Consider the following 25,689-nt stretch of genomic DNA (forward strand, 5'->3'; position numbering starts at 1 on the left):
ATGTTAAAGTTTTTAAAGAATTTTTAAAAAGTCTTTAGAAAAGAGAAAAGAAAGTATACTTTCAGGATTCTGAGCTCATTTTTGTATTGTCATTTGGCAACATTATGGGTTAAATAAGCATTGGTGGGCTGCCTTAGAACCTAACTACTATTTTTTTTTAAAGACATCTCATTATATATTTTTATTTTAAATTTATCTATTTTATTTATTTACTTTTGGCTGTGTTGGGTCTTCACTGCTGCGTGCGGGCTTTCTCTAGTTGCAGCGAGCGGGGGCTACTCTTCGCTGCAGTGCATGGGCTTCTCATTGCGGTGGCTTCTCTCGCTGTGGAGCGTGGGCTCTAGGTGTGCAGGCTTCAATAGTTGCAGCACGCGGGCTCAGTAGTTGTGGTTCATGGGCTCTAGAGCACGGGCTCAGTAGTTGTGGCACATGGGCTTAGTTGCTCCGCGGCATGTGCAATCTTCCCGGACCAGGGATCGAACCCGTGTCCCCTGCATTGGCAGGAGGATTCTCAACCACTGTGCCACCAGGGAAGTCCCCCTAACTACTATTTACTTTAAATAGATATGCTTGTTGCTTATCTATTTTTTAAAAAATTATTTATTTTTGGCTGCACTGGGTCTTCGTTGCTGTGCACGTGTTTTCTCTAGTTGTGGCGAGCGGGGACTGCTCTTCGTTGTGGTGCGTGGTTTTCTCATCGTGGTGGCTTCTCTTGTTGCAGAGCACGGGCTCTAGGCACACGGGCTCAGCAGTTGTGGCTCATGGGCTCTAAGAGTGCAGGCTCAGTAGTCATGGCGCACGGGCTTAGTTGCTCCGCGGCATGTAGGATCTTCCTGGACCAGAGCTCGAACTCATGTCCCCTGCACTGGCAGGTGGACTCAACCACTGCGCCACCAGGGAAGTCCCCTAACCACTATTTATAAACACTTCTTATAAAAAATTCTGTCTTATAATATTCTAATTTTAAAAACTTTGGTATATAATTCATATATATGTTGATGACTATATATGAAAACCTAAATTTGGAAAGTAAGTTGGTTGTACTAATGGATTACAGAAATAATTATTTATATACAATGACTTTAATTGGGAATTTAATATTTTTCTATTACCAGAAGTTGATTTACATGAATCATTTGTAGGATGCCACTATGAGAAAGTATACGTGATACAGAGGTATAGAACTGATATATAAACATGATATAATTGATAGAAACATGAAAACAAGCCTGTAATCTACAGATATAGACAAAGGTTGCAGAAAAGGAAGGATTACACTGAAATCTGTGCTGTTAATTGAAGCAGCTAGAAAAAAACAGTATTACTGACCACTGGTAATAGATAAATAACCTCTAAGAATAATATCCAGTTTAAATGACATAAATTATTTTAAAAGAAACTTATTTTATGTATTGAAAATGGATAAACTATTGGATTTTGAATTTTTGGTAAAATGTTATAAGACCTAGGTGAGACAAATAGCTAATATTATAGGTGTAAAATGTAATTTACATACTTCAGAATAAGTATGATGTTAAAGTATATTTAGGATTATTTTCAATGTTCCACATGCTATATTCTCTGTAAATAATTAATAGTTAACAAAACATACCATTCTCTAAAAACAAAACAACAAAATCTTTCTTTAAGCTGAAACTAAAGATGAGCTTTCCATTTCTCCTCAGGATCCATGCTGCTAACTGTGGAAGGAAAATTACAGAGTAAACATTTAACAAAAGATGAGCAAATCACTAGATTTTAAGTTAGCTTGTAACTAGAAAAACCATTAATTCCTAAAATAATTTTGTTGCTCAATATAAAGCTGGGGTTTTTATTGGGGGGGTACATATAAAGATGTTGCTGAAGCTTCTACACAAAGTCCAACTTTGCACCTCTTGCTTTTTTTTTTTTGCGGTACACGGGCCTCTCACTGTTGTGGCCTCTCCCGTTGCGGAGCACAGACCGGGGCACGAACCCGTGTCCCCTGCATCGGCAGGCGGACTCTCAACCACTGCGCCACCAGGGAAGCCCACCTCTTGCTTTTTAAGGATCAAACTTCTAAGATTATTAACCTGACAAATTAACTTAACACTAGGGAACAATTATAGAATTACTGCTTTAATATCTTTGCGTTTGCTACCTTTACTGCTGCTAGACCTTTGGATGTTCCCAAATCTTCTAATCGATACATGTAAAATCCTTCGTGGTCGTGTGGTCTGGGAGAGGAGAAGCTCTCTTCCTGCTACATGCCCGTGACTGTCATTCTGGTGGGTGAGGACTGAAACCCCCATGCGAGATTCTCATTCCTGTGGAAGCTTTTGTTCTAACTTGTGATCCCCTGGCCTTTTGCTACTGACCCTTCCTAGTGACTGTCTCTCCAACTTACAGTGACATTCAAGGGAGAACTCTGGTGGGTGGTGTTTTTCCTCAAAGGAAACTAGTTCATTTGTTAACAAATATTTTAAGTGCTGGTAATAAAAGAACTAAAATTTGGAAGAATACTTACATATCTTTCCTTCCTTTTCTAATTTTTTCAAATGAAGTAAGAGGTTATGTTCGGCCATTTTATGTAAATGCTCAGGAGTATCCTAAAAGAAAAATGAGAGTGAAAGTAAAGCATTTCTTCTTTAAAAAAGAACAGAGTTAATCTTTTTGAAACTTTTAAAGAAAAAAGGCAAAATAATAGTCTTAATTCAAATACAGTTTTATAGAGTAATAATCAACACTGTTTCATCTTATGTATGTCTTGCTTTGAGTCACTTTATTATTAGAAATATACTTATAGGCAAACAGACTGTAAGCGCCATAAAGACAGTACAGTGGCAGCATCTGTTCACTACTGAATACCCAGTGCTTAGCAAAATGGCACATAGTGGGAACTCAGTATTTTATAAATGAATGAATAAGTAAACATAAAAATTATTCTAGGTAGTTTTGATGATTCTACAGACAGTTGGCCCTATGGTCTATTTATTAGGTTACATGATAATGTCTTTGCACATTTTTATTAAAAGTATGTATGTTTCCACCTTAAAACTTACAATTTTTCCTTTATTTTTGCCAAGCTAGTAATGTAATACTGACAACTATTATCTGAATGGTAAACAAAATAAATATTCCTTTTATTCTTTTTTCTAAATATATATTTTTAATTTTATTGGAGTATACCTGATATACAATATTAATGTTAAGTACAATATGGTGCTTCACAATTCTTAAAGGTTATATTCCATTTAGTTATTATAAAATATTGGCTTTATTCCCTGTGCTGTACAATATATTTATCTTTGTAGCTTATTTTATACATAACAGTTTATACTCCCCTACCCTTTTATTGCCCCTCCCCCTTCCCTCTCCCCACCAGTAACCACTAATTTGTTTTCTATAGCTGTGAATCTGTTTCTTTTTTTGTTATATTCACTAGTTTGTTGTATTTTTTAGGTTCCGCATTACAAGTGGTAACATACAGTATCTGTGTCCTTATATTCTTTTTGTTTGTTTGTTTTTGCGATACGCGGGCCTCTCACTGTTGTGGCCTCTCCCGTTGCGGAGCACAGGCTCCGGACATGCAGGCTCAGCGGCCATGGCTCACGGGCCCAGCCGCTCCGCGGCATGTGGGATCTTCCCGGACCGGGGCACGAACCTGTGTCGTCTGCATCGGCAGGCGGACTCTCAACCACTGTGCCACCAGGGAAGCCCCCTTATATTCTTTAAGTAAGAATTTTCCTGAAGTCAAGCTTCTTGACTAAATTTACTATGTCCATTTCTCAGCTCCCTGAAAATGTTTTGCAAAAATCATTGAATTATATTTTAATCAAAATTCAAAGAATTCTTTTCAGTCCTCATTTTACCTGAAATCAACTGGCTAGTCTCTCTGTTTGGAAGAACTCCTCTCTTTTCCCTTGGTTATTCTACCTCTTATGATTTCATCTTCATCCTGGATATTCTTCCCCAATTTCTCTTCAATACTGATGTTCATGATGAATTGTATCATTGACTCTCTTCTCTTTTTACTTGATCAACTTGTCACCGCAACATCATGTGTTAATGATTCCCAAGCAGAAACCTCCAACCCCAAACCCCCTGACGCTCCAGTACCATATATTATACCCACCAGTGTGATTTTCTAGGTCTAATTATGTGACTCCCTGCCTAAGATCCTTGGGTGGTCATTCCCAGCTTATTGGCTGAAGCCCAGATTTTTTTAGCATGGCAACCAAGGGCTTCCCCTGACCTGCCATGCCTGCCTTTCTTGCCTCATTTCCTGGGACCCCCTCCCTGCCCATCTACAATATACATTCTGGGCTCCAGTCAGATGCATTTTCTTTGTGGGTTTTCAAACACACACGATGCTTTTATGACTCCCAGTGTTTGAACACATCTTTCCTTCTGTCTAGAATGACTTCTCTTCTCCTGTACTCTGACCTCACTCCTTCTTCAAGATCCGATTCAATAATTAAGTTTCTGAAGCTTTTCTGGACAAGCCTCATCACCCTGCATCTTCACCAGGCAGAAATGACTCCCCTTTCCTTTATGCCCTGACGTACTGTGTATGGGCCTTGCAGGAAGCTTGGTGTGATAGAAAAACAAAAGATTTGAGTATCTGACTTCTGACATTTGAGTGTGTGACATCTGCTAGTTTTGTGCCCTTGGAAAACTTACTTAACTCACACTTTTTGAGTTTGTTTTTAATCTGTTAAGTTGGAATAACAGTATCTTTATGCAGTGACAATTCAAGGTACTTGAAATTAAGTACTTCAAATTACAATTGTAAATGTGAAGCATTTAGTACAGTGTCTAACACATAGTCATGTGCTCAGAAATGGGAGCTATTATGATACAGCCAGAACTACAAGAATCTGTTTAACATGCCTGTCTTCGCTAAACCATGAGTCCTTTGAGGGCAGGGATCTGTCGTCATCTTTGTGCCTCTGCACCTAGTCCAGTGTGTGGCACATGAAGGCATTCAGTAAACATCTGTGGAATGAATAAATGTCTCTGCAATACCTAATGCTGTGCTATATGTGACAGGTGCTTCACACATGTGTGCAGTGAACACATCTCTGAATGCAGAACAAGCATTTCTGAGGCCTGTATAGTCACTGGATGACCCATCTGTGAGGGTTATCAGAGAGTTCTGCTGTCTGTACTTGGGTTAGAAAAAACTACCCATGTTTCAGTGTATAGTCTAGAGTGGCTAAACTTTAGTATTGTGAGGAAATGAGCTCTTTTGCAGAATTTAAACGTTTACATTGCCCTTTGGCTCCTGGCACTTATTACTGTCAGCCCTTTTAATCATGCCTTCCTCCCTTTTAAAACAAAGCACACTGAGATACCTGGTTTTTGATAAATTAGGCCCATGGGACATTATGGTCCTTTACTAATTGAAACGGGCCCAGGTTCCTTTTCAAGCTCATCTTTAGTTATCCTCTCAGGTATCTTATGGCCATACAGGTTATGGTAGTGGGAGTTTTAAAACCCAGATAATCTTATTCCATTCTTAACCCCGAAGCAGGTATCTAATAAACATTTGCTGAAAAACTGAATTATACTGATGGATTGCCACACAGTGCTGTCATGCAGTGATGTGCTCAGAGGCCACTGAGTGAGGGGCCCTTTCTCTCTACACTAAGTGACTCTACTCATGCTCTTCTTCATGGTCTTCCTCCTTTTAATCTATTGTTAGCATTGCTACTACTTCTCACTGCTATTATCCCAGTAGCTGTCTCTAGCAGATCACCCCTTACTTGCTGCCGGTCAGGACACCAGATCATCAAGATGGCTAGAATAATACACAAATCATAACAAAGATTAACCGCCAGGCTGTTGGCAATGGTCTCCCCTACAGAGTGGAGTATAAAAGGCTTAATAATGGCTCAGGATGGTTATTTTTGCTCTGCGGGCCAGTGTTTGTCTAACTTCTGTGTTCTAGAAAGTTGAGATTGATGGTCTCAAATCCATACGAGTGACATTACTTAAAAAATTAACAGACTCATTCTGCTCTGGGATGTGATGAATTTACTACATCTGTAGTCTACTGAATAGATTATTCTATTAAAATTGTGGCTTTGAACAAATAAATGAAAATTACCTTGTAAATAACTTTTACAAGATCCATTGCTGTGAAGGACTTTTCAAAGTTCTCATGAAATAACCTAAGAATTTGCTGTTCTCGGATATTTCTGTGAGAAATGTATTGTAGAATTTTAGCTTCGGCATTATGGATTACTGGGCCATGTCCTGCATCAGAATAATTACAAAAATGATTTCAACCAGATAAAAAATTTTAAGTACAACTGAAGTTAATTTACTCTATTTAAAAATATTTCATATAGTATATTGAAAAGGCATACCAAATACACGACAAATAAGAATTATCTGGAAAACTATACAGGTAATAAGAGATTTAAAAATTACATATAATGCCAAAAAACATTAGAGAATTATATCAAAATCTACATAAGATATTATTGTGTTCATTAAAAGTTAGAAAATAAAAATTTAACAATGAAAATAGTAACCACAACAGTATCAATAGGTAACATTTACAGAGTGTTCATTATTTGCCAGACATTACTCTAAATGCTTAATATACATTAGCCTTACAAGAATCCCATGAAGTAGGTACTGATACTTTAATTATTCTCTTTGTACAGCAGAAACTGAGGCATAGGGAGGGTCAATAATCTGCCTACAGTTACACAGCTAAGAAGGGGTGGAGCTGGGATTCTGATTCAGGAGCTTCTAACCACTCTGTGCTCTTAACCACTATGCTTATCAAAGATTGAAAAGGGGAATGTAAAAGGTAGCTTCATGTAAGTGACCAAGAGCTATTAAAAATTCACAAGAACCACAGGAGAACTGTAAGAATCTTATGTATAGGCTAGCAATTCAGAAATGTTGATAACCCGGATAAAGTTATATTGGAATTTACTCACTCTTTAAGACAGTGAAAATGAATATATTACACAAATCTGCAAGAGGGCTGAGAACAAAATACCAGAAGCAGACAAACCTGTTAGGTAAAGAGCATGGGCTTTAGGATACCGACTATCATTTACTAGCTGTGTGGCTGGGATAGTCTATGAATCTCCGAGTTTATTTCTTCAGCTACCTGCTTCTCTGGGTTTTTGTGAGGACAGCTCTGTGAAGGTCCCTGCACAGTACCTGGCGGGTAGGGTAGCAGGCTTTAATATATGGTAGCTATGGCTACAGACCGTCATTGACATATGAGGTCCTGCTGTGCCAATAAGCCAGTTCACTGGATTTACTAAAGCCAACACTCCAAGAACCTGCACCGGGCAGGCTCTCATTAGCTTTGCTCCAATGTGGGTGCATCAAATGTCTACTGTCTTCTCTTTCAAAGTAGCTGTCATCCTCCACTCCTTTTATGTCACAATATTAATCCAAATGCCCAGCCTCACTGTATGTTTCCTAACCCCTCAGCAGTGGGAACTCATGAGAGAATATGAAGGTACTGAAGACACTGTATTTACAGATCTTTCCATGGCCCTTTGGTTAGGAACAAGTTGGAAGGACTTAAAAAATTAAGTAATCGAGTCTCTTTTTCCTTCTGGGGGCCTTTGTTGGGTACTGTATCTTTCTTAGCTTTCAGGATGGAGGAGAGATTCGTATTGTAAAGCAGGGCAGTGATAGCTAATATACTAAAAACAGGTTTCTTTTTCTGGAGAAAGGAAATAAATACACAATCTTACAGTTGATATAGAAGCTATTGATATTTCCATATAGTGAGTTAAAAAACTAAAGCTCAGACATCAAATGTTACCCAAGGTTGGTTACATGGCTAAAATGTAGTCCACAACAGAAATCAAGTTAACAAAACTGAAGATAGCTTACGGAATGAAAAAAATTTTCTTGTTCCAGTAAGTTTATTTCATTTGTTTAACAGTTCTATTAATAGCTGTGCAGATGTTAAAAAATAACCCTCATATATTTTAAAAAAGTTATTAATACAACTCTCGGTCTTTTAAATTGTATTGCTAGACAAGGCTTAGGGGTGTAATTTAGAAAGAAGCAATTTATATGTATCTCTTCAAGGCTGAAACCACAAAGAACACGCACAGACAAACCAAAACGAATCTTCCTCATCATTTGACACAAATGGTTTGCTAGATTAATAATATTACCCACCTGGATATATAACTTTAGCTTTGATTTTTAATAACTCTTTTAGGGAGCGCATATAATCATAGAGGTCTTCAAATACGGTTGTTCCTTCCCCTAGGATGCAATCTCCAGAAAAGAGAGCATTTTCCTCTTCTAAAAGTAGGGTCATATGATCATCAGTGTGGCCAGGTGTGTATATAACTCTGGTTGAAAGAAGAAAGAGGAAATAGTAACAGTTATGAACTCTTAGGCTTAGAAGAAATTTTGAGAAGTAAATTATTTTCTGTCTTTATCTCTGGACAAGACACGAATAAATGATGTCAGTAAGATTTTTAAATAGCTCCTTTTTCTCTTGTGGCCCACTGCAAATTATCATCAGAAAATTCTCTCCTTTAGCTAAATCAAATTCCTCACTCTGAAGTGCAAATTTAATAGTTTGGCCCAGGGATCAAACCTGGGCCCCCTACACTGGGAGCACAGAGTCTTACCCACTGGACCACCATTCATCTGTCAATAGACACTGAGGTTGTTTCCATGTCTTGGCTATTATAAATAGTACTGTGATGAACACGGGGTACAGATATCCCTTCAACATAATGATTTCGTTTCCTTTGGATATGTACCCTGAAGTGGAGTTGCTGGATCATATGCTTTTAAGGATATATATTTTTGGATTCTTTGCATATTTATATCTTAAAAACAAAACTGTCATGTTGCTTTAATACCTGATTTTTGAATTTTTTGCTTACTATACTGTATTTTCCTACATCATTAAATATTTTTCTAAAACATGATTTTTAATGCTTACATAGTATTTTACTATATGCGTGAATCACAATTCATTTAGTTTCCTATTGTGGGCAGTTTTCCTCCAACAATAACACTGAATGAGCATCCTTAAAAATGGTGCTTTTGTTATTTTTTGATTTGGTCTCAGAGTTTTTTTTTTTAACAGAATAGTTTTCCTATTTACATTGCCCTTCTCTCCTCCTTCCCCCATAATGAATATGTCTTACTCACTTCAGTCATTAACTTTCAAGATTTCTGGTTTTTCGACTTCCTTGCTGTCACTTTAGGTTATATGGACTGCATTTTCTTTTGTCTTTTTTTTTTTCCTAGTGATTTGTAAGCTACATACACTTAAGTAGATGTAAGAAAACTGGGCAAATTAACTTCTCTTAATGTCAGTTTTTCATTGAAATGTGAATAGCATGTGTCTTAAAGGACTGCTGGGAGATTCAAGATGAGCATTTAAGTGCTTAGCATAGTATACGGCACAAAGTTACATGCTTAATAAATGGTAAATATTTTATTTTAGTAGTGGTAATCTAAAAGTTTAAAAGAAACATTATATTTTCTTTCTTGTTAAAAATTTTAAGAACAAAGCAGGGGCTTCCCTGGGGGCACAGTGGTTAAGAATCCACCTGCCAATGCACGGGACATGGGTTTGAGCCCTGGTCCGGGAAGATCCCACATGCCGCGGAGCAACTAAGCCCGTGCACCACAACTAATGAGCCTGTACTCTAGAGCCCGCGAGCCACAACAACTGAAGCCTGTGCGCCTAGAGCCCGTGCTCCGCAACAAGAGAAGCCACCGCAATGAGAAGCCCGCGCACCGCAACGAAGAGTAGCCCCGGCTCGCCACAACTAGAGAAAGCCTGTGCACAGCAATGAAGACCCAATGCAGCCAAAAATAAATAAATGAAATAAATTTATATATAAAAAAAGAACAAAGCAGTTTTCATTGATTTCACCCTATATAAGATAAAAAAATGAACATACTTTTATTTCCTTTGTCCTCTTCTCCAACTTTGTTTTTGTTGATAAATAAAACTATGATAATACTTTTAAAGCATGACAAATATTTTTATTTCAATAATTCCTATTTATATTTACATGAAGTTTTTTTTTTGCTTTTTTTCCTTCGCCCACGCCGTGCAGCATGTGGGATCTAAGTCCCCCAAGCAGGGATCGAACCTGTGCCGCTGCAGTGGAAGCCCAGAGTCTTAACTACTGGACCGCCAGGGAATTTCCTACATGAAGGTTTATGACTATACCAATAATAAGCCAGATAAACAACTAAGTCTAGGGGGCTTCCCTGGTGGCGCAGTGGTTAAGAATCTGCCTGCCAATGCAGGGGACACGGGTTCAAGCCTTGGTCTGGGAAGATCCCACATGCCACGGAGCAACTAAGCCCATGTGCCACAACTACTGAGCCCGCGTGCCACAACTACTGAAGCCCTCGTGCCTAGAGCCCGTACTCTGAAACAAGAGAAGCCACTGCAATGACAAGTCGACGCACCGCAACGAAGAGTAGCCCCTGCTCTCCGCAACTAGAGAAAGCCGGCGCGCAGCAACGAGGACCCAACACAGCCAAAAAACAAACAAACAAACAAACAAAACAAAACTAAGTCTAAGTAATTTGTTCTGCAGAGCTCTTGATTTCTCAGCCACATACAGACAACCCTCTGTACTGGTCATTTTTTTCTGTTATTACTCCTATACTTTGAATTTTACTTCTATTATGGCAGTTTTCACATTGTTTTCTTGTTTGTTTACCATTCTACCTCATAAGGCTATGAACTCCTAAAAGGCAGGACTCCTGTCGTATTCTCATCTTTATATTCCCAGTGCTTAGTACTTAGTGGTAGCTAATATTAATATATTGCTTTCCACGTGCCAAGCATTGACTTCAGGGATTTACAGGCATTACACACTTAATCCTTCTCCTAGTATGGGGTGGGTAGCATTAATCTCTCCATTTCACATTCTTTTTACATTCTAGATAATCGAGTCACAGGAGATAGCAATAAATGTCTGATGGAATAAGGTTTAAATTATATTTTATTTAGCTTGAGAGGTTAATTATCCTTCTCTTTGCCTATTCTAAATAGTATCGGATTTTTATGTGCTTGGAATACTTTAAATAAATTTTCTCAGTGATGGGTTTTTTGGGGGGAAGACAGGGCAAATATAATTGCATGTTTGGATTTACTATTTAGGAACTGAAAATGTGTTTCTGGTTAAAGACTGGATTGAACACCTGCATCTTTTGTTTCCTCCTAAAACATCAATAAAATTACCATAAAGGGATATTTGAAAAATGGCATAAATCCACAGGGGTGAGGAGAATGGACCATATCAATAAAATTTTAGAAGCTAGAAAGAAGACAGATGAGTGAGAAGTGACTTATCAGACATGAAAATACTGAAGTCTACACTGGCAGTGGTGAAAGCTGAGACCCAACCAGATTTACACTGCAGAATTCTCCAGTCTCAGGACGTGGGGCACCAGGAAAGCAGAAGCAGAGGGTGAAGTGGGGAGCGGAGGCCAAACAAGGATTTGCTGAGAGTGTATGTAACAAACATTCAGATCTTCAGATTCTCTTCCTGTTTTGAGCAGTTTGACAAGCACCCCAACCCCGCTAAGGGAAAAAACGGGAGATTTAATTTTTGAAGAGGGTAAAACACAGGCACAGATAGAGGTAGTGACATAATCCTGAAAACAGGAAGACTGTGTGAATATATGCACTTCCCCAAGCCTTCTTTCCACACTCAGCTCCTGTAATGCTGGCAGCCAGGCCTTTATCCAACATGAAGCTTAGAAGAGTCTCTTCTGGGAATTTTACCAGCTCAGGAAGAAAGACTCTAAGATTCCAATGTTGGAGGTTCCCCAACTAAACAATTCATCCAGATGACCCTACAGTGAGGCTCACAACCTACAGGGCTCCCAATAGCTCTGAGGTCTCCCTTAGAAGACATCAGTAAATACCACATCACTATGCATCTGAAGAAAGCCTTTCACACTGAGGAGAGAAAATCAAAACAAACTAGTTTGTTGGCCACACATTATGAAGAAGGAAATTTCCAAACCCTCCCACAAACCTCCCCTCCATAGCCCCAAGAAAAACTGCCCCACAAAAAACTGCAATGTCCTCAGAGAGATAAGAAGTTGCAACTATGGAACAAGAAAGGATATGAAAGGAGCCTTTAGGGGCAAAAAGAGCTCCTAAAAGTTAAAAATGTGAGAAGAGGAATGAAAAAAATAGGATTAAGAGATAAAGCTGATAAAAACCTCCCAGAAAGTACAGCAAACAGGCAAAAAGATAGAAAATAGGAGAAAAAAAAGTTAAAGGACGAGTCTAAGAGTTCTAACAGAATAATAGGGGTTTTAGTAAATGAAACAGAACAAAACTGGTGAGAGAAGATATCAACGAGCAACTGTATTTTTCTGCCCAACAAAGCCATACCATCAAAGGTAATTCTGTGTGCCTCTCTTCCTCAAGACCTTGAGAAGCCTACCTAATGATCCAAATGTATTTTCAAGTTTGGTTTTTATTTAAAAAAATTAAAAAAATTTTTTTTGGCTGTGCCATGTGGCATGTGGGATCCTAGTTCCCCGACCAGGGATTGAACCTGTGTCCCCTGCACTGGCAGTGAAGAGTGTTAACCACTGGACCGCCAGGGAAGTCCCTCAAATTTGGTTTTTAGATTCTGGAAGTCATAATGATAAGTAAACCTTTAACAAAGTAAGTTAGATTACATCAATTTTTAAAGCCTACTCTTGTATTAAAAAGAGAATCCATAAAAAGTACACAAAGAAGCTTAAATTATATGCATTAAGCTTAACTCACAGGACCATATTACTAGTAAGTGACAATAAAGCGTCACTAAAAAGATGTGTAATTATCATTAGCAACTAAAGGCTCAGTATTTTCACAGGCTAACTCTAACAAACATTTAAAAGTCAGATAATTTCACTACAATCTATCCCAGAGCATAGAAAAAGAAGGAAAATTTATGACTCCCAAACCTGATAAAGGCTGCACAAAAAAACTACCACCCAATCTCACTAATGAATATTGTTATAAAAATATTAACTAAAATATTAACAAATAGAATTCAAAAGCAAATTTAAAAATAACATCATGACCAAATAAAGTTTATTCAAAAAATGCAAGGGTGTTTCAATATTATAAGATCCCTGAAAATAATAATAAAGCTATGGAGAAAGCTGGTAAGATCATCTTCCTAGACATTGCAAAGACATATGACAAAATTCAACTCTTGAAATAACAGCATGTAAGAAAACTGAGGGCTTCCCTGGTGGTGCAGTGGTTAAGAATCCGCCTGCCAATGCAGGGGACATGGGTTTGAGCCCTGGTCCGGGAAGATCCCACATGCCGCAGATCAACTAAGCCCGTGCGCTACAACTAGTGAGCCCACGTGCCACAAGTACTGAAGCCCAAGCGCCTAGAGCCTATGCTCCGCAGCAAGAGAAGCCACCACGATGAGGAGCCCACATACCACAACGAAGAGTAGCCCCCGCTCGCCGCAACTAGTGAAAAGCCTGTGCGCAGCAATGAAGACCCAACACAGCCAGAAATAAAATTTAAAAAATCTATTAAAAAAATTGAAATGACTGTAACTTAGAAGAGTTTCTCCTTTGCCAAAAAAAATCAAATCCTTTAATATTAAATATTGACATGTAAAGTCTTTAAAAAATCTGCTAAAAATGTAACAGATATAAGGTACAAAAACATGAGACACTAGTGTAATGGGAGCAATTATTTTTGAAAGGCATTAAGAACTGACATTAAGAAATATTATGCTTTTGTGGTTTCTAAGTGTATGCTTTATATATTGCAAACAATTACGATTTTATAGTTGCTCCAAGGGCAAATATTAAAGAGATGTTAGAAATCATCTCTTGTCTGATTTAACCTGCTGCAACCTGTTAATGAAAGTATTTGATGTTATACGAAAATGATTCCAGGAAGTATATTTCCAGCAACTATAAAAATATGTGAAGGCAATCTACAGAATGGGAAAAAATTTTGCAAACCATGTCTCTGATAAGGAGTTAAGATCCAAAATATATAAAGAACTCATACAACTCAATAGCAAAAAAAACCCCCAATTTAAAAAATGACCAAAGACCTGAACATTTTTCCGACGAAGATACATGAAAGACCAACAGGGACATGAAAAGATGCTCAAGATTACTAGCCACCAGGCAAATGCAAATTACTGGGTTGGGCAAAAAGTTCGTTAGTTTTTTCCATAAGATAGCACTTGTTGTCTTTAACTTCATTCAAAAGAGTTTTGTTAGATTGTATTGTGATAGCTGTCATATCAGCGTGCATGAAGAAAAAACATCAAAATTGAATTTTTGTGTAGCCATTTTATTATTGAAGATGGAAGAAAAAAAGCAACATTTTCGGCATATTACGCTTTACCCTTTCAAGAAAGGTAAAAACGCAACTGAAATGCAAATAAAGATTTGTGCAGTGTATGGAGAAGGTGCCGTGACTGATCGAATGTGTCAAAAGTGGCTTGCGAAGTTTCGTGCTGGAGATTTCTCACTGGACGATGCTCCACAGTCGGGTAGACCAGTTGAAGTTGATAGCGATCAAATAGAGACATTAATTGAGAACAATCAACATTATACCACGCGGAAGATAGCCGACATCCTCAAAATATCCAAATCAATCACTGAAAATCATTTGCACCAGCTTGGTTATGTTCATCACTTTGATGTTTGGGTTCCACATACATGAAGCGAAAAAAATTTCTTGACCGTATTTCTGCACACGATTCTCTACTGAAATGTAACGAAAACGTTCTGTTTTTAAAACAAATTGTGACGGGCAATGAAAAGCGGATACTGTACAATAATGTGGAATGGAAGAGACTGTGGGGCAAGTGAAATTAACCACCACGAATCACACCAAAGGCAGGTCTTCATCCAAAGAAGGTGATGTTGTGTATGTGGTGGGATTGGAAAGGAGTCCTCTGTTATGAGCTCCTTCTGGAAAACCAAACGATTAATTCCAACAAGTACTGCTCCCAATTAGACCAACTGAAAGCAGCACTCGATAAAAAGCATCCGGAATTAGTCAAGAGAAAACACATAATCTTCCATCAGGATGACGCAAGACTGCATGTTTCTTTGATGACCAGGCAAAAACTGTTACAGATTGGCTGGGAAGTTCTGATTCATCTGCTGTATTCACCAGACATTGCACCTTCAGATTTCCATTTATTTCAGTCTTTATAAAATTCTCTTAATGGAAAAAATTTCAATTCCCTGGAAGACTATAAACGGCACCTGGTACAGTTCTTTGCTCAAAAAAATAAAAAGTTTTGGGAAGATGGAATTATGAAGTTGCCTGAAAAGTGGCAGAAGGTAGTGGAACAAAATGGTGAATACGTTGTTCAATAAAGTTCTTGGTGAGGGGAGAAGGAACTGGAGGAAAGTACTCAAAAGTACTCAAAAGGAGGTACAAATTTCCAATTATAATGTAAGTACCAGGCATTTAATGTACAACATGATGACTATAATTAACACTGCTGTATGATACGTAAAAAAGTTAAGAGAATAAATCCTGAGTTCTCATCACAAGGAGAAAATTTTTCTTTTCTTCTTCTTTCTTTTTATTGTATCTATATGATATGACAGATATTAGCTGAATCATATTACACGTAAATCAAACCATCATGGAAAAAAATATGTAGGTGTGGGTGTGTATCCTATCTTATAGCCAGTCCTATGAACCATCATACATAGAACGCATTTATGGGCAGAACCCAATCTTTTTTTTTTTTTTATATAATCTACAAAAACTCATTTGGAGAACCATTCTTTTTCAGGGTCTGCAAATTGCCTTATCCGTCAATGTGCCTGTAACGCCTCCTTTATTATTCCCCTCCCACTCTCCACGCCAGAGCTCAGTTATGGCTTTCTTTGATATTTTCCAGGCTGAAGGCAATTAAAATTTCTTAAATCAGGGGATCAGAAATTCCAATTCTTCAGTCACCTGCGTGGCTAATGCTTTAACTTGCATAAAAACTGTGTTAAAATTCTCTTCACATAGGCAGGAGGGGAAAAGGAAATGACATCAGAGGTGCTTTAAGAAAGATCCGAGGAACTGCAGCGGTGGCCTTCCCATGCATCAGGTAGAGCACTGATCTAGTTCTGCCACTTCTGTGACAGACAGACTTTGTAACGATGGCTGTCTTAGAAAATGTAGAGCAGTCAACAAAAGCTGTTGGACTGATTTTTCTCTGAGAAATTAAACTTAGTTCACTAGAAAATTCCTGAAAGTTACATCCAGAATCAAATCCTTACTGAAAAACCTTGCTAACTTTCTACTATTTACTAAAGGGTTCTTGGTGGATATTATCTCTCTGTTGTATTTTTTTTTTTTCAAAACTGGCGAGCAGAAAAGATCAACTGGTCATCAAATACTTGGAGACTTAGTAAATTTTAACCTTCTTCTTATAGAACTTTTGCTTAACAATGAATCTTCTTGTTAATATTTAAAATAATTGGGTTTTACTGACTTGATAAAAATGGAAATTGGAAGCCACGGTCATCAGTAAATTAAATATTTTATTCAGATTTTAGCGTAATTAGAATTCATATTTTGGGGCTTCCCTGGTGGTGCAGTGGTTGAGAGTCCGCCTGCCGATGCAGGGGACGCGGGTTCGTGCCCCGGTCCGGGGGGAACCCACATGCCGTGGAGCGGCTGGGCCCGTGAGCCACGGCCGCTAAGCCTGCGCGTCCGGAGCCTGTGCTCCGCAACGGGAGAGGCCACAACAGTGAGAGGCCCGGGTACCGCCAAAAAAAAAAAAAAAAAAAAAAAAAAAAAGAATTCATATTCTGGGAAAATATTTACAAAGTCTTCTTAAAAAACTGAGTTTACTTTTTTGATTCTCTGTATTAGTTTTCCTCCCAAATCTTAAAGTAGATAGGTTCTCATACTTTATCTTAATCAGAAGGCAGTAAAACAAAACTTAATAGAATTCAGATAATATGGAGCTCCTTGGCATCAATTCACTCCATGAATCTGAGACAGTATTCCACTGAGAGGGGGGTGGTGACGGGAAGCAAGATGTGGGAGGCTTTGGGGCACTGATACTGTTTCCTACATTTTTTTTAGGTTAAAAAAATCTTTTTTTCTTTAATTGAGGTAACATTGATTTATAACATTACATATGTTTCGTGTGTACAACGTTATATTTGTACTTCAATATACCCTACAATATGCTCCCCACCACCAATTTATTTTCCATCGTCACGGTACGGTTGATCGCCTTTACCCATTTCACGCCCCCACCTCCCCTCTGGTAGCCACTACTCTGTTCTCTGCATCTACACCATATTGTTGTTTCTTGACCTCCGTGCTGCTCATAGGGTTTGTTCAGTTTGTAACAACTCACCGTTGCACACGGATGATAGGTACGCTTTTCTGTTTGAATACTCTAATAAAAAGCTTAAAGTATGTGGCCTGTTCATGGCAGATGGGTGGCAGTAACTTCCAAGCACTGAATATTCTTAATCTGCAATTAGGTATAGATCTAATATCCATAATTCTGTGATAACCGATAAACCAGTACTGTGATACCCACGCCTTTGAGACAGAAGACTCAAGGAACCACCTACTGTCTCGACCCCTTTCATTTTCACTAGGTCTGGTGTGTGATGGGCGAAATTCTGTATTGTCCGAGAATACCAAATACTTTTTGAAGTAGCAGCTATATGATGTTTGTTTTCCTTTGGTACCATGAGCAAATTATACGAGATACTATCATATTTTCAACAAGAGCATTTAAAGAACATTCCCAGAAATTAGTTGGTTTATAAATTAAATTCTGTCAATCACTGCATACTGAAGAAAAGGGAACGCTGGTTTGAAAGGTGGCCTGGATACCCATGACTTCATTTTCTCTTTCTCATTCTTCTGTTCATTTACTCACCTCTTGGGAGCTAGTAAATTTACTATGTGTAGGATAAGTACCCATTACCTCCTAAGTGCCAGGGACTGAGGATCTAAAGATGAATCTGGGACCTGCCTGTGTCAGAGTGGCTAGCTTGTCATCAAACCCATTCCCCCTTTTTCCTGGGCACGAAGTTAAGCTCTATTTCCCTGTCTCTGCACAGTCAGGAGTGGCGCATGACTGAATTTATAGCCAATGCAAGAGATGGCCGGGTCTGTGAAAACCTTCCAGGTAAGATCCCTTTCATGCTCTTTCTCCACCCGCTGGGTTGATGGAGGTGAGCATGGCGACCTCGGAAGCCAAGGAGTGAGGTTAATGGAATCACAAGACGCACGGAGCCTGAAACCTCACTTACAGGAGGGTCACTCACTAGTCAGCACCCCGTTTTGGACTTTATGTGACTGAGAAGTAAACTTCTTTCATGTTTGAGCCATTATGCATTTCTGGGTTGGTTGACCATAGCGACTAGAATTAACTAATATTGTGAAGCTAAGGAGTTGATTACCTTTTCAGGTATTTACATACCGAAAAAACTTACAATACAATTCAATACAAAATAATAAAGGTTATAGGAAAGTTAGTGGAGGGAATAGTGAATTATGCCTGGAAAGGGTTCTTGAAGTAACATGTGGATTAGGTCTGAAACATGAACAGATAAGAGTCTGTCAGGGAGACGAGTTGCGGGGAAGGGGCAATGCCTAGTACAGGGGAAGGCACGAGCAAAGGCACGGCCGCACAGAGCGTCATTGCTAACTATGCCTGTGAGGGGAGTGATGGGAGCGAAGACCAGAGAAGTCTGGGGCCAGACTGTGACACGGTCAGGAGAACAAACATTACCTTGTGTGCAGTGAGGGCTGTTCCAGGTTTCAACTGAGACGGGGAATGAAGGTCAGATTGGAAAGGGGGGAGCCTGCAGACAGGAAGACTGAGCAAGAAGAAGTGGTCGTGGACATGCAGAAAGAGAGGCGCCATTGCCAAATATTTCTGAGGTTAAGAACTAACCTGATTAGATGGGGAGGGCGGCGGGGAGGGATGCAGGGGAGTACGCGGGTGAAGAGGAGTCAGCTTCTATCTTAGAAGGAAAAAAAAATCTTAAGTACGGAGAGAGTAGATGTTCTGAAGTCAAAACACAAGTACAGATTGTGGGGGAGAGAGAACCAGAATTAGTTCAGCTTCAAAGTTGACGAGTTTGAAACACCCTTTTGAATCCCTCAGATAGGTCACGGGGGATTATGGGTCTGGCCGATTATGGGTCTGGCCGGCAACGTGTTTACTTTAGGGATGGGTCACCTTTTGGGAGTGAGAGCAGGAGAGAACCTTGAATTTAACTGATGGGTAGAAATCCCTAAATCACCCTAGCAGGAAATGCTAATCTATTTTTTTTAATTTAAATTTTATTTATTAAAAGAAGGTAATCAACTAATTCAAACAAATAATTTTAAAAAGGCAGATGGAGTGAAAACTTCTCTTTTCCCATTTCTCAAGCAACCCAATTTCTCTTCCCGGAGAAACCAACGTTAGCAGATCTTCTGGATCTGCTGAGGTATTTTCACTCAGATAAGCAAATACGTCTTGTCTTTTTACAACACATATACACAGACCCCTCCCCCCAGCCCCGCCTTCCCTGTCTCAAGGACGTTCACGTACCTTAGCGTGGCGCCTTCAGTCTTAATCACATCTCCATCTTTCACATAAACATACTGCTGCTCTCCATCTCCTACAGTTTCTTTTCTCTCGGGATTCCGTGGGAGTTTTTTAATGCAGTATGTACTGTCTAGTCACAAAACACGTAAAATATATTAAGTCACACTTTAAATGATAATTTAGCCTTTTAAGAGATCAACTTCCATACGGCGAACACTTGAGATTGGCTGCAAAAAATCTTAACGGTAAGAGGCAACAGAAAATGGGATGAATTGTAGCAGCATATCTCTGGGATGGTAACTATTTCCTCCACCTTAACAAAAGAGTTTTTTATTCTCTCATGTCCTTCCAGGTCTACATAAAAGCCTTTGTTTTTTTGTAGTCACTCCTCTTTTTTTTTTTTTTCCCCCCGGTACGCGGGCCTCTCACTGCCGTGGCCTCTCCCATTGCAGAGCAACAGGCTCCGGACGCGCAGGCCCAGCAGCCATGGCTCACGAGCCCAGCCGCTCCGCAGCATGTGGGATCCTCCCGGACCGGGGCACGAACCCGTGTCCCCTGCATAGGCAGGCGGACTCCCAACCACTGCGCCACCAGGGAAGCCCGTCACTCCTCTTTCATATAAAAATTTGGAAGTAGCACTTCACAGTCTCAGCTAGATTTGAGATCAAGATGGGTGTTGAATACTGTATAGCACTGGGAACTTTACTCAATACTCTGTAATAACCTATATAGGAAAAGAATCTGAAAAAGAACAGATACACGTATATCTATAAGTGAATCACTTTGCTGTACACCTGAAACTAATACAACATTGTAAATCAACTAGACTCCAGTAAAAAATACAGATTAAAAAAAAAAAAAGATGGGTGTTGAAGAGGCAGTAATACCAAAACTGGGAACTTTTCCCTATCTAGGTGCCTAACACAGAATAAAAGAGATTATGGCATCACAGCAGTACTTAATAATAAAAGGATAATAGTAGAAAGTTCTTTCTGTGAAAGCTGAAAGGAAGTCCCAAACCCGGGGCTAAGGTAGGAAACCATTAAAATAAATGTAACCCATAGTACCCTCACTGACACAAAGAAAATCAATTACTTAACCAACCAATAGCTGAATGGCAGTCATCTAACCAATATACTATGTACAGTGAATACAAGGACCATGACACCAAAATGCTTAAAAACTGTCATAGCTGGGGGAAATAAAACACAAACAGGCAATAATTAGAGAACTATACTCAGTCCCACTTAAGGGATACTAAATGGACAATTCAGCTAATAAAAGCAGCAGGTGTTTAGAGAAAGGAGAAACAATTAGAAAGATGGCAAAGGGTTCAGAGAAAGACCTGTAGGTAAGGGAAACAGCGTTAGTAAAGGCACAGAAAGGAGGATGAGCGTGGCATGTGTGCCAAACAATGCTACCAACTTGCCTAAAGCAAAACCCTGGCTGGAAAGAGTGGGACAGTAAGGCGAGCTCAGATCATGGAGGGCCTTAAAGTGCCTTTCAGAGAACAGGGGGATTTAAACTTTACAGTATGTGGCTACCATACACTCTTTAGTAAGAAACTGAAATAGTGTTAATAGGTGGATTAGTATGGCAGCTGTAGGTGGGGAGACTGGAGAGGGAGAGATCAGAAAGACCAGGACGGGGTGACTGCAATAACCGTGCTGGAAGGTAATGAGCATTAGGGCTACAGTGGTGTCAGTGGAAATGCGGAGGGAGAAAAACACATGCAAAGGGAAACTGACAAGGCATAGAAATCTGGCTAGTAGGAAGGATAAAGGATAGAAATATCGCAAAAATAATAAAAATAAAACAACAGCAACTAGACCTTCCCTCTCCAGCGCCAAATTCCATTGCTTTGTATCTTGAGAGGCTGAAGCAAAAAGTAATATGCTATTCTGGGAGCTGACGTTACACAGTAAGGCTGTCTTCCATTTAGAGCGAGACAGCAAGGTGTTTTTGTTTGTTTTTATTTGTGATCTGCATACTTTTGTTTTTCAGTAAAGAAGTGGAGATACTACATCTCTAGTTGTGAGGCAGATGATCCTTCCAAAAAACTCACAACTACCTCAAAATTACAAAACAAATGTCACACTATAAAATAACTCCGTGCCAGTTTTTAAAATCATGTGCCAATTGAAAACACACCTTATTCACAATAGCAATCTACACAGGCAAGATGGAGAAGGGCATGCTGAAATCAATCATATGATAGTAATTATTATTTCAAATAAAAGCTTATTGAGATGTAATTCGCGTACTATAAAATTCACCCTTTTGAAATGTACAATTCCCTGTTGTTGTTGGTTTTTTTTTTAGCGTATTCAAAGAATTGTACAACCATAACCACTATAAAATTTTAGAACATTCCGAAACCCTTTACCCAATGGTACTCACTCCCTATTCTCTCCTTCACCCAGCCCTTGGCAACCACTTATCTACTTTCTGTCTCTATCATGTAATTATTTTAACAGGAGGAAACCCTCAGTCATTTGTTAAAGTTTATGGATTATAATATCATTGCCAATGCTAATTATTTAAGCTGATACAAACATGTGATATTGCTCATGTATAATACTTTCTAACATTCTAATTGAATAGCAAGAAGCAAACATTTGACTCCTAGGACTCGGATGTTAAATACATGGCAAAGGCCCAACTTCAGCTGCAAAATAATAATAATTAGATAACAAAATATATTTTACAAGATTTACCCCAAACCAAGCAAAACAAAAAACTTGAGCACCCTGGGGCTATACAGTTCTCATGTCTGGTAAAATTCTGGCTCCCTGTAAGCCACTAGGAGTTCCCAAATCACACACTGATCACATTTTAAATTTTTGCAGGCAGATTACTTGTTACTGTAACTTCCCATAGAAGTTACATAGAAATGGCATTCATAGAAATCTTATAAATGGCATTCATAATTTTGGTGTGGCCTGTAAAAACATAGAAAGTGGGCTTCCCTCGTGGCGCAGTGGTCGAGGGTCCACCTGCCGATGCAGGGGACGCAGGTTCAAGCCCCGGTCCGGGAAGATCCCACATGCCGCGGAGCGGCTGGGCCCGTGAGCCATGGCCGCTGAGCCTGCGCGTCCGGAGCCTGTGCTCCGCAATGGGAGAGGCCACAACAGTGAGAGGCCCGTGTACCGCAAAAAACAAAACAAAACAAAACACAGGAAGTTAGCATTGTGAAGTACTTGAAAAATTCTGCCACACTAATAGTTAAACAAAATTATAAAAAATTTAAACTATTAAAATATGGAATAAAAAGAAATTATAAAGCAAAATGGAACAAGAATGCTAGTGATTAAAGATTTAGAGAATGAAGAAATACATGGAACTTTTGGGGAGAGATCCTGAAAGGTACACCCGAACAATTTCAGTGCTGAGGAACTCAAGGTCTGCATGTAGCTGGTCTAGCTTCAATAAAGTTCAGAACGAAACACAACAAGCCACTTCTCAAACAAGTATTAAAGTTTTCATGGCTATAAAGCAGTGCCAAATTTCTTTTTGATTTTCTTTAAATCAACATAATAGGTAATCTATCACATAAATATTCATTATTTGTAGGGAACCCCAAACTATTTTAATTTTTAATTTAAAGAAAGTGGGTCAGATGTCCAGTAACAGGTGAATGGATACACAAATGGTGGTATATTCCTACCATGGATTACTACTTGGCAATAAGAAAGGAACAAACTACTGATGCATGAAATGGATGAATCTCAAAAACAAGATGCTAATGTGCAAGAAGCCAAAGAGTGATGTCGTATCCTTCCATTCTAGAAAACTTTAGAACACAGGCAAAACTAATCTATGGTGCTATAAAGCAGATGAGTGGTTGCTGGAGCTGGAGGGGGAATCACGGCAGAGCGGCATGAGGGGACCTCTCTTTGGGGTAGTGGGAGCGTTCTTTATCTTGATTGGAGTGGTCACATAGGTGTTTGCCAAACTATACATTTTATGGGTACATTTTATGTATGTAAATTCAAGCTCAATAAAGCTGATTTATGAAGGAGAGAAAGGGGGTCATAAACATTTCAATTTTTCAAGCTGACCTGCATGCTAAAAGAGCTGCCCAAAGCTAATTAAGGATCCTCAGCATAGTTTTTTAATGCACAAAATTTAATGATGGACAAGAGAAAGAAAGGTGAGGACAGGTCAGACTAAGACAGAGTGACTTCCTACGGAGGGCAGTCCCTTCGGATTGGAAGAAAGGAGGTTAGAGGGTAAGAGACTGAGGGGAGACAGGTCTTTACAATGGGCCGCCTGGTGATATTGGGAGCTGCGCCTGAGAATATCTTGGTGTCCCAATTATAGTCTCAAGGCCAAAAAAGATAATTACAAACATTAAAAAATACTAGTCGAATGTCTACATGCATCCCTTTTGTGAATGAACGTTCTTGACCTCCTTGTCTTTCCTGTGCCTTGGACACACACAAAGTCCCACTCCAGTGTCTCTGCCCCGGCAACGCCCTCTGCTGGGTGTGCCCTCCTCTCAGACACTGTACAGCTCACCCCCTCTCCCTCCACCCCAGACACCACTGCTACCACCCTCCTCCGCTCTACTCTCTCCCTCCTTGCCTTCATGTAGCTTCACTTTTCTTCATAGCACCTGTCACCATCTGACCTAAGATTCATTTACCATTTACCTTCCCAACTAGAACGAAGCTCCATGAAGGCGGTCTTTGTTTTGCTCACTGCTAGGTCCCGTGTGCCAAGAACGGCACCTGGATTTAGCAGTGCCTCCAGTATTCACTAAAGGAAAGAATGGATGGATGGATGGATGGATGGATGAACGAATGGATGAATGTATGTATGTATGGATGAATCTATGTGTGTGACGGTGGGATGAGGGAATAAGGGAGATGATAAGGTGTCAGTACTGAATAGGTTTCAGAGACAGAGAATTATCAGTACAATGATCTTTCCCCAGTATTTCAGTTTACTGTGGTAATTGCCTTATGTTATGGAAGACGTGAGGTCACATTTAGAATGTGGACAAGAACATACCACCTCACAGTACTCAGGCCAAACGTTCAGCACAGTGCCTGGCACACAGTAAGTGCTCAACAGTAGTTAGTTATTAAATCTGAAATAGTAATTGTCATGCAAACTAAATTAAAAGTGATCTTCATCACTGGGCAAAGGGGAAAAATAAGAGGGCAAAGAGATCTGAAATAGAAAATAGGACCTTTCCTTGCCTCCTCTGTTAAAACCAGGGATAGTGTTCAAGTTACAGTAATTTCTGTAAAATATGTAAGTAAGCTAGTAAATGGTTTACTAGCTTACTTAGCTCTGTTAACCGAAGTAAATTATTCCGAAGACACAGTTTTCTTCAATGAGCTTAATGAATGTTTTCTGTTTACCATTATTGATGTTTTTACAAATATCTCCTATGCCTCCGGTATGATCACGGTGCCAATGGGTCACTATGATTTCCTGGATGGCTGTGTTAAATTCTGTCAGAGCCTGCTTTAAACAGATGATATATTCTGGGATTGCTGGTTCTCCAGTGTCAATGAGGATTCTCCTGAAAATTAAACGGAAAACAATCATACAGTCGGAACACAGAGTTTGTATCAGCATGTTTCTCACACAGATAATTTACATTACATTTAAGAAACTGCACAAATTGCCTTGCTTCCAACATGCTCGAAAAGCAGCTGCATGTTATTTCAGCTTAACTATAATCATCTCACCTTCAGAAAGTTCTCTGAAAAAAACTTATAAATGTGAGTCTGAACAAGGAATAATAGCAATGGTATTCAACACTTACATAGCACTTAAAAGAAATAAGGCACTGTTCCAAGGACCTGACATATTTTAACAATTGTATTTCTCGTAACACCGTTTTGAAGTAGGCATTTCATTATTATATCCAGAAATTAAGTAACTTGCCCAAGGTTACTCTGCAAAGATAGGGCAGAAGCAGCATTTGCACCCAGGTATTCTGGCGCCAGAAGAGGCGCTTTTATCCACGCTGCCTTTGAGATCTTTTACAACATCCTCAAATATCTCGGAGATATGAAAGAATCTGATTCAATGGTATCCCTAAGGAAACCCAGTCTTCTGCACTATACACAAAACCGATCCCCGAAGTTTTACACGGGCTGCCTTACGTGAAAGTGCA

General features: G+C 39.3%; 1 protein-coding gene across 1 annotated transcript in view; it reads right to left on the minus strand.

Annotated features, from left to right (window-relative positions):
* Positions 1–744: 744 nt before the first annotated feature.
* LACTB2 (lactamase beta 2) overlaps positions 745–25,689 on the minus strand; it is a 30,748-nt gene continuing 5,803 nt past the window's right edge. Inside the window, exons 2-7 of the mRNA XM_060127603.1 lie at positions 24,926–25,089; positions 19,557–19,683; positions 8,152–8,330; positions 6,092–6,240; positions 2,507–2,588; positions 745–1,700 (exon numbers count right to left, since the gene is read on the minus strand). Coding sequence (XP_059983586.1) covers positions 1,657–1,700; positions 2,507–2,588; positions 6,092–6,240; positions 8,152–8,330; positions 19,557–19,683; positions 24,926–25,089 — 745 coding nt within the window. The 3' untranslated portion in view covers positions 745–1,656. The remainder of the gene's footprint in view (positions 1,701–2,506; positions 2,589–6,091; positions 6,241–8,151; positions 8,331–19,556; positions 19,684–24,925; positions 25,090–25,689) is intronic.

The sequence above is a fragment of the Lagenorhynchus albirostris genome, chromosome 17 (genome assembly GCF_949774975.1).
Source record: "Lagenorhynchus albirostris chromosome 17, mLagAlb1.1, whole genome shotgun sequence".
NCBI lineage: Eukaryota > Metazoa > Chordata > Mammalia > Artiodactyla > Delphinidae > Lagenorhynchus > Lagenorhynchus albirostris.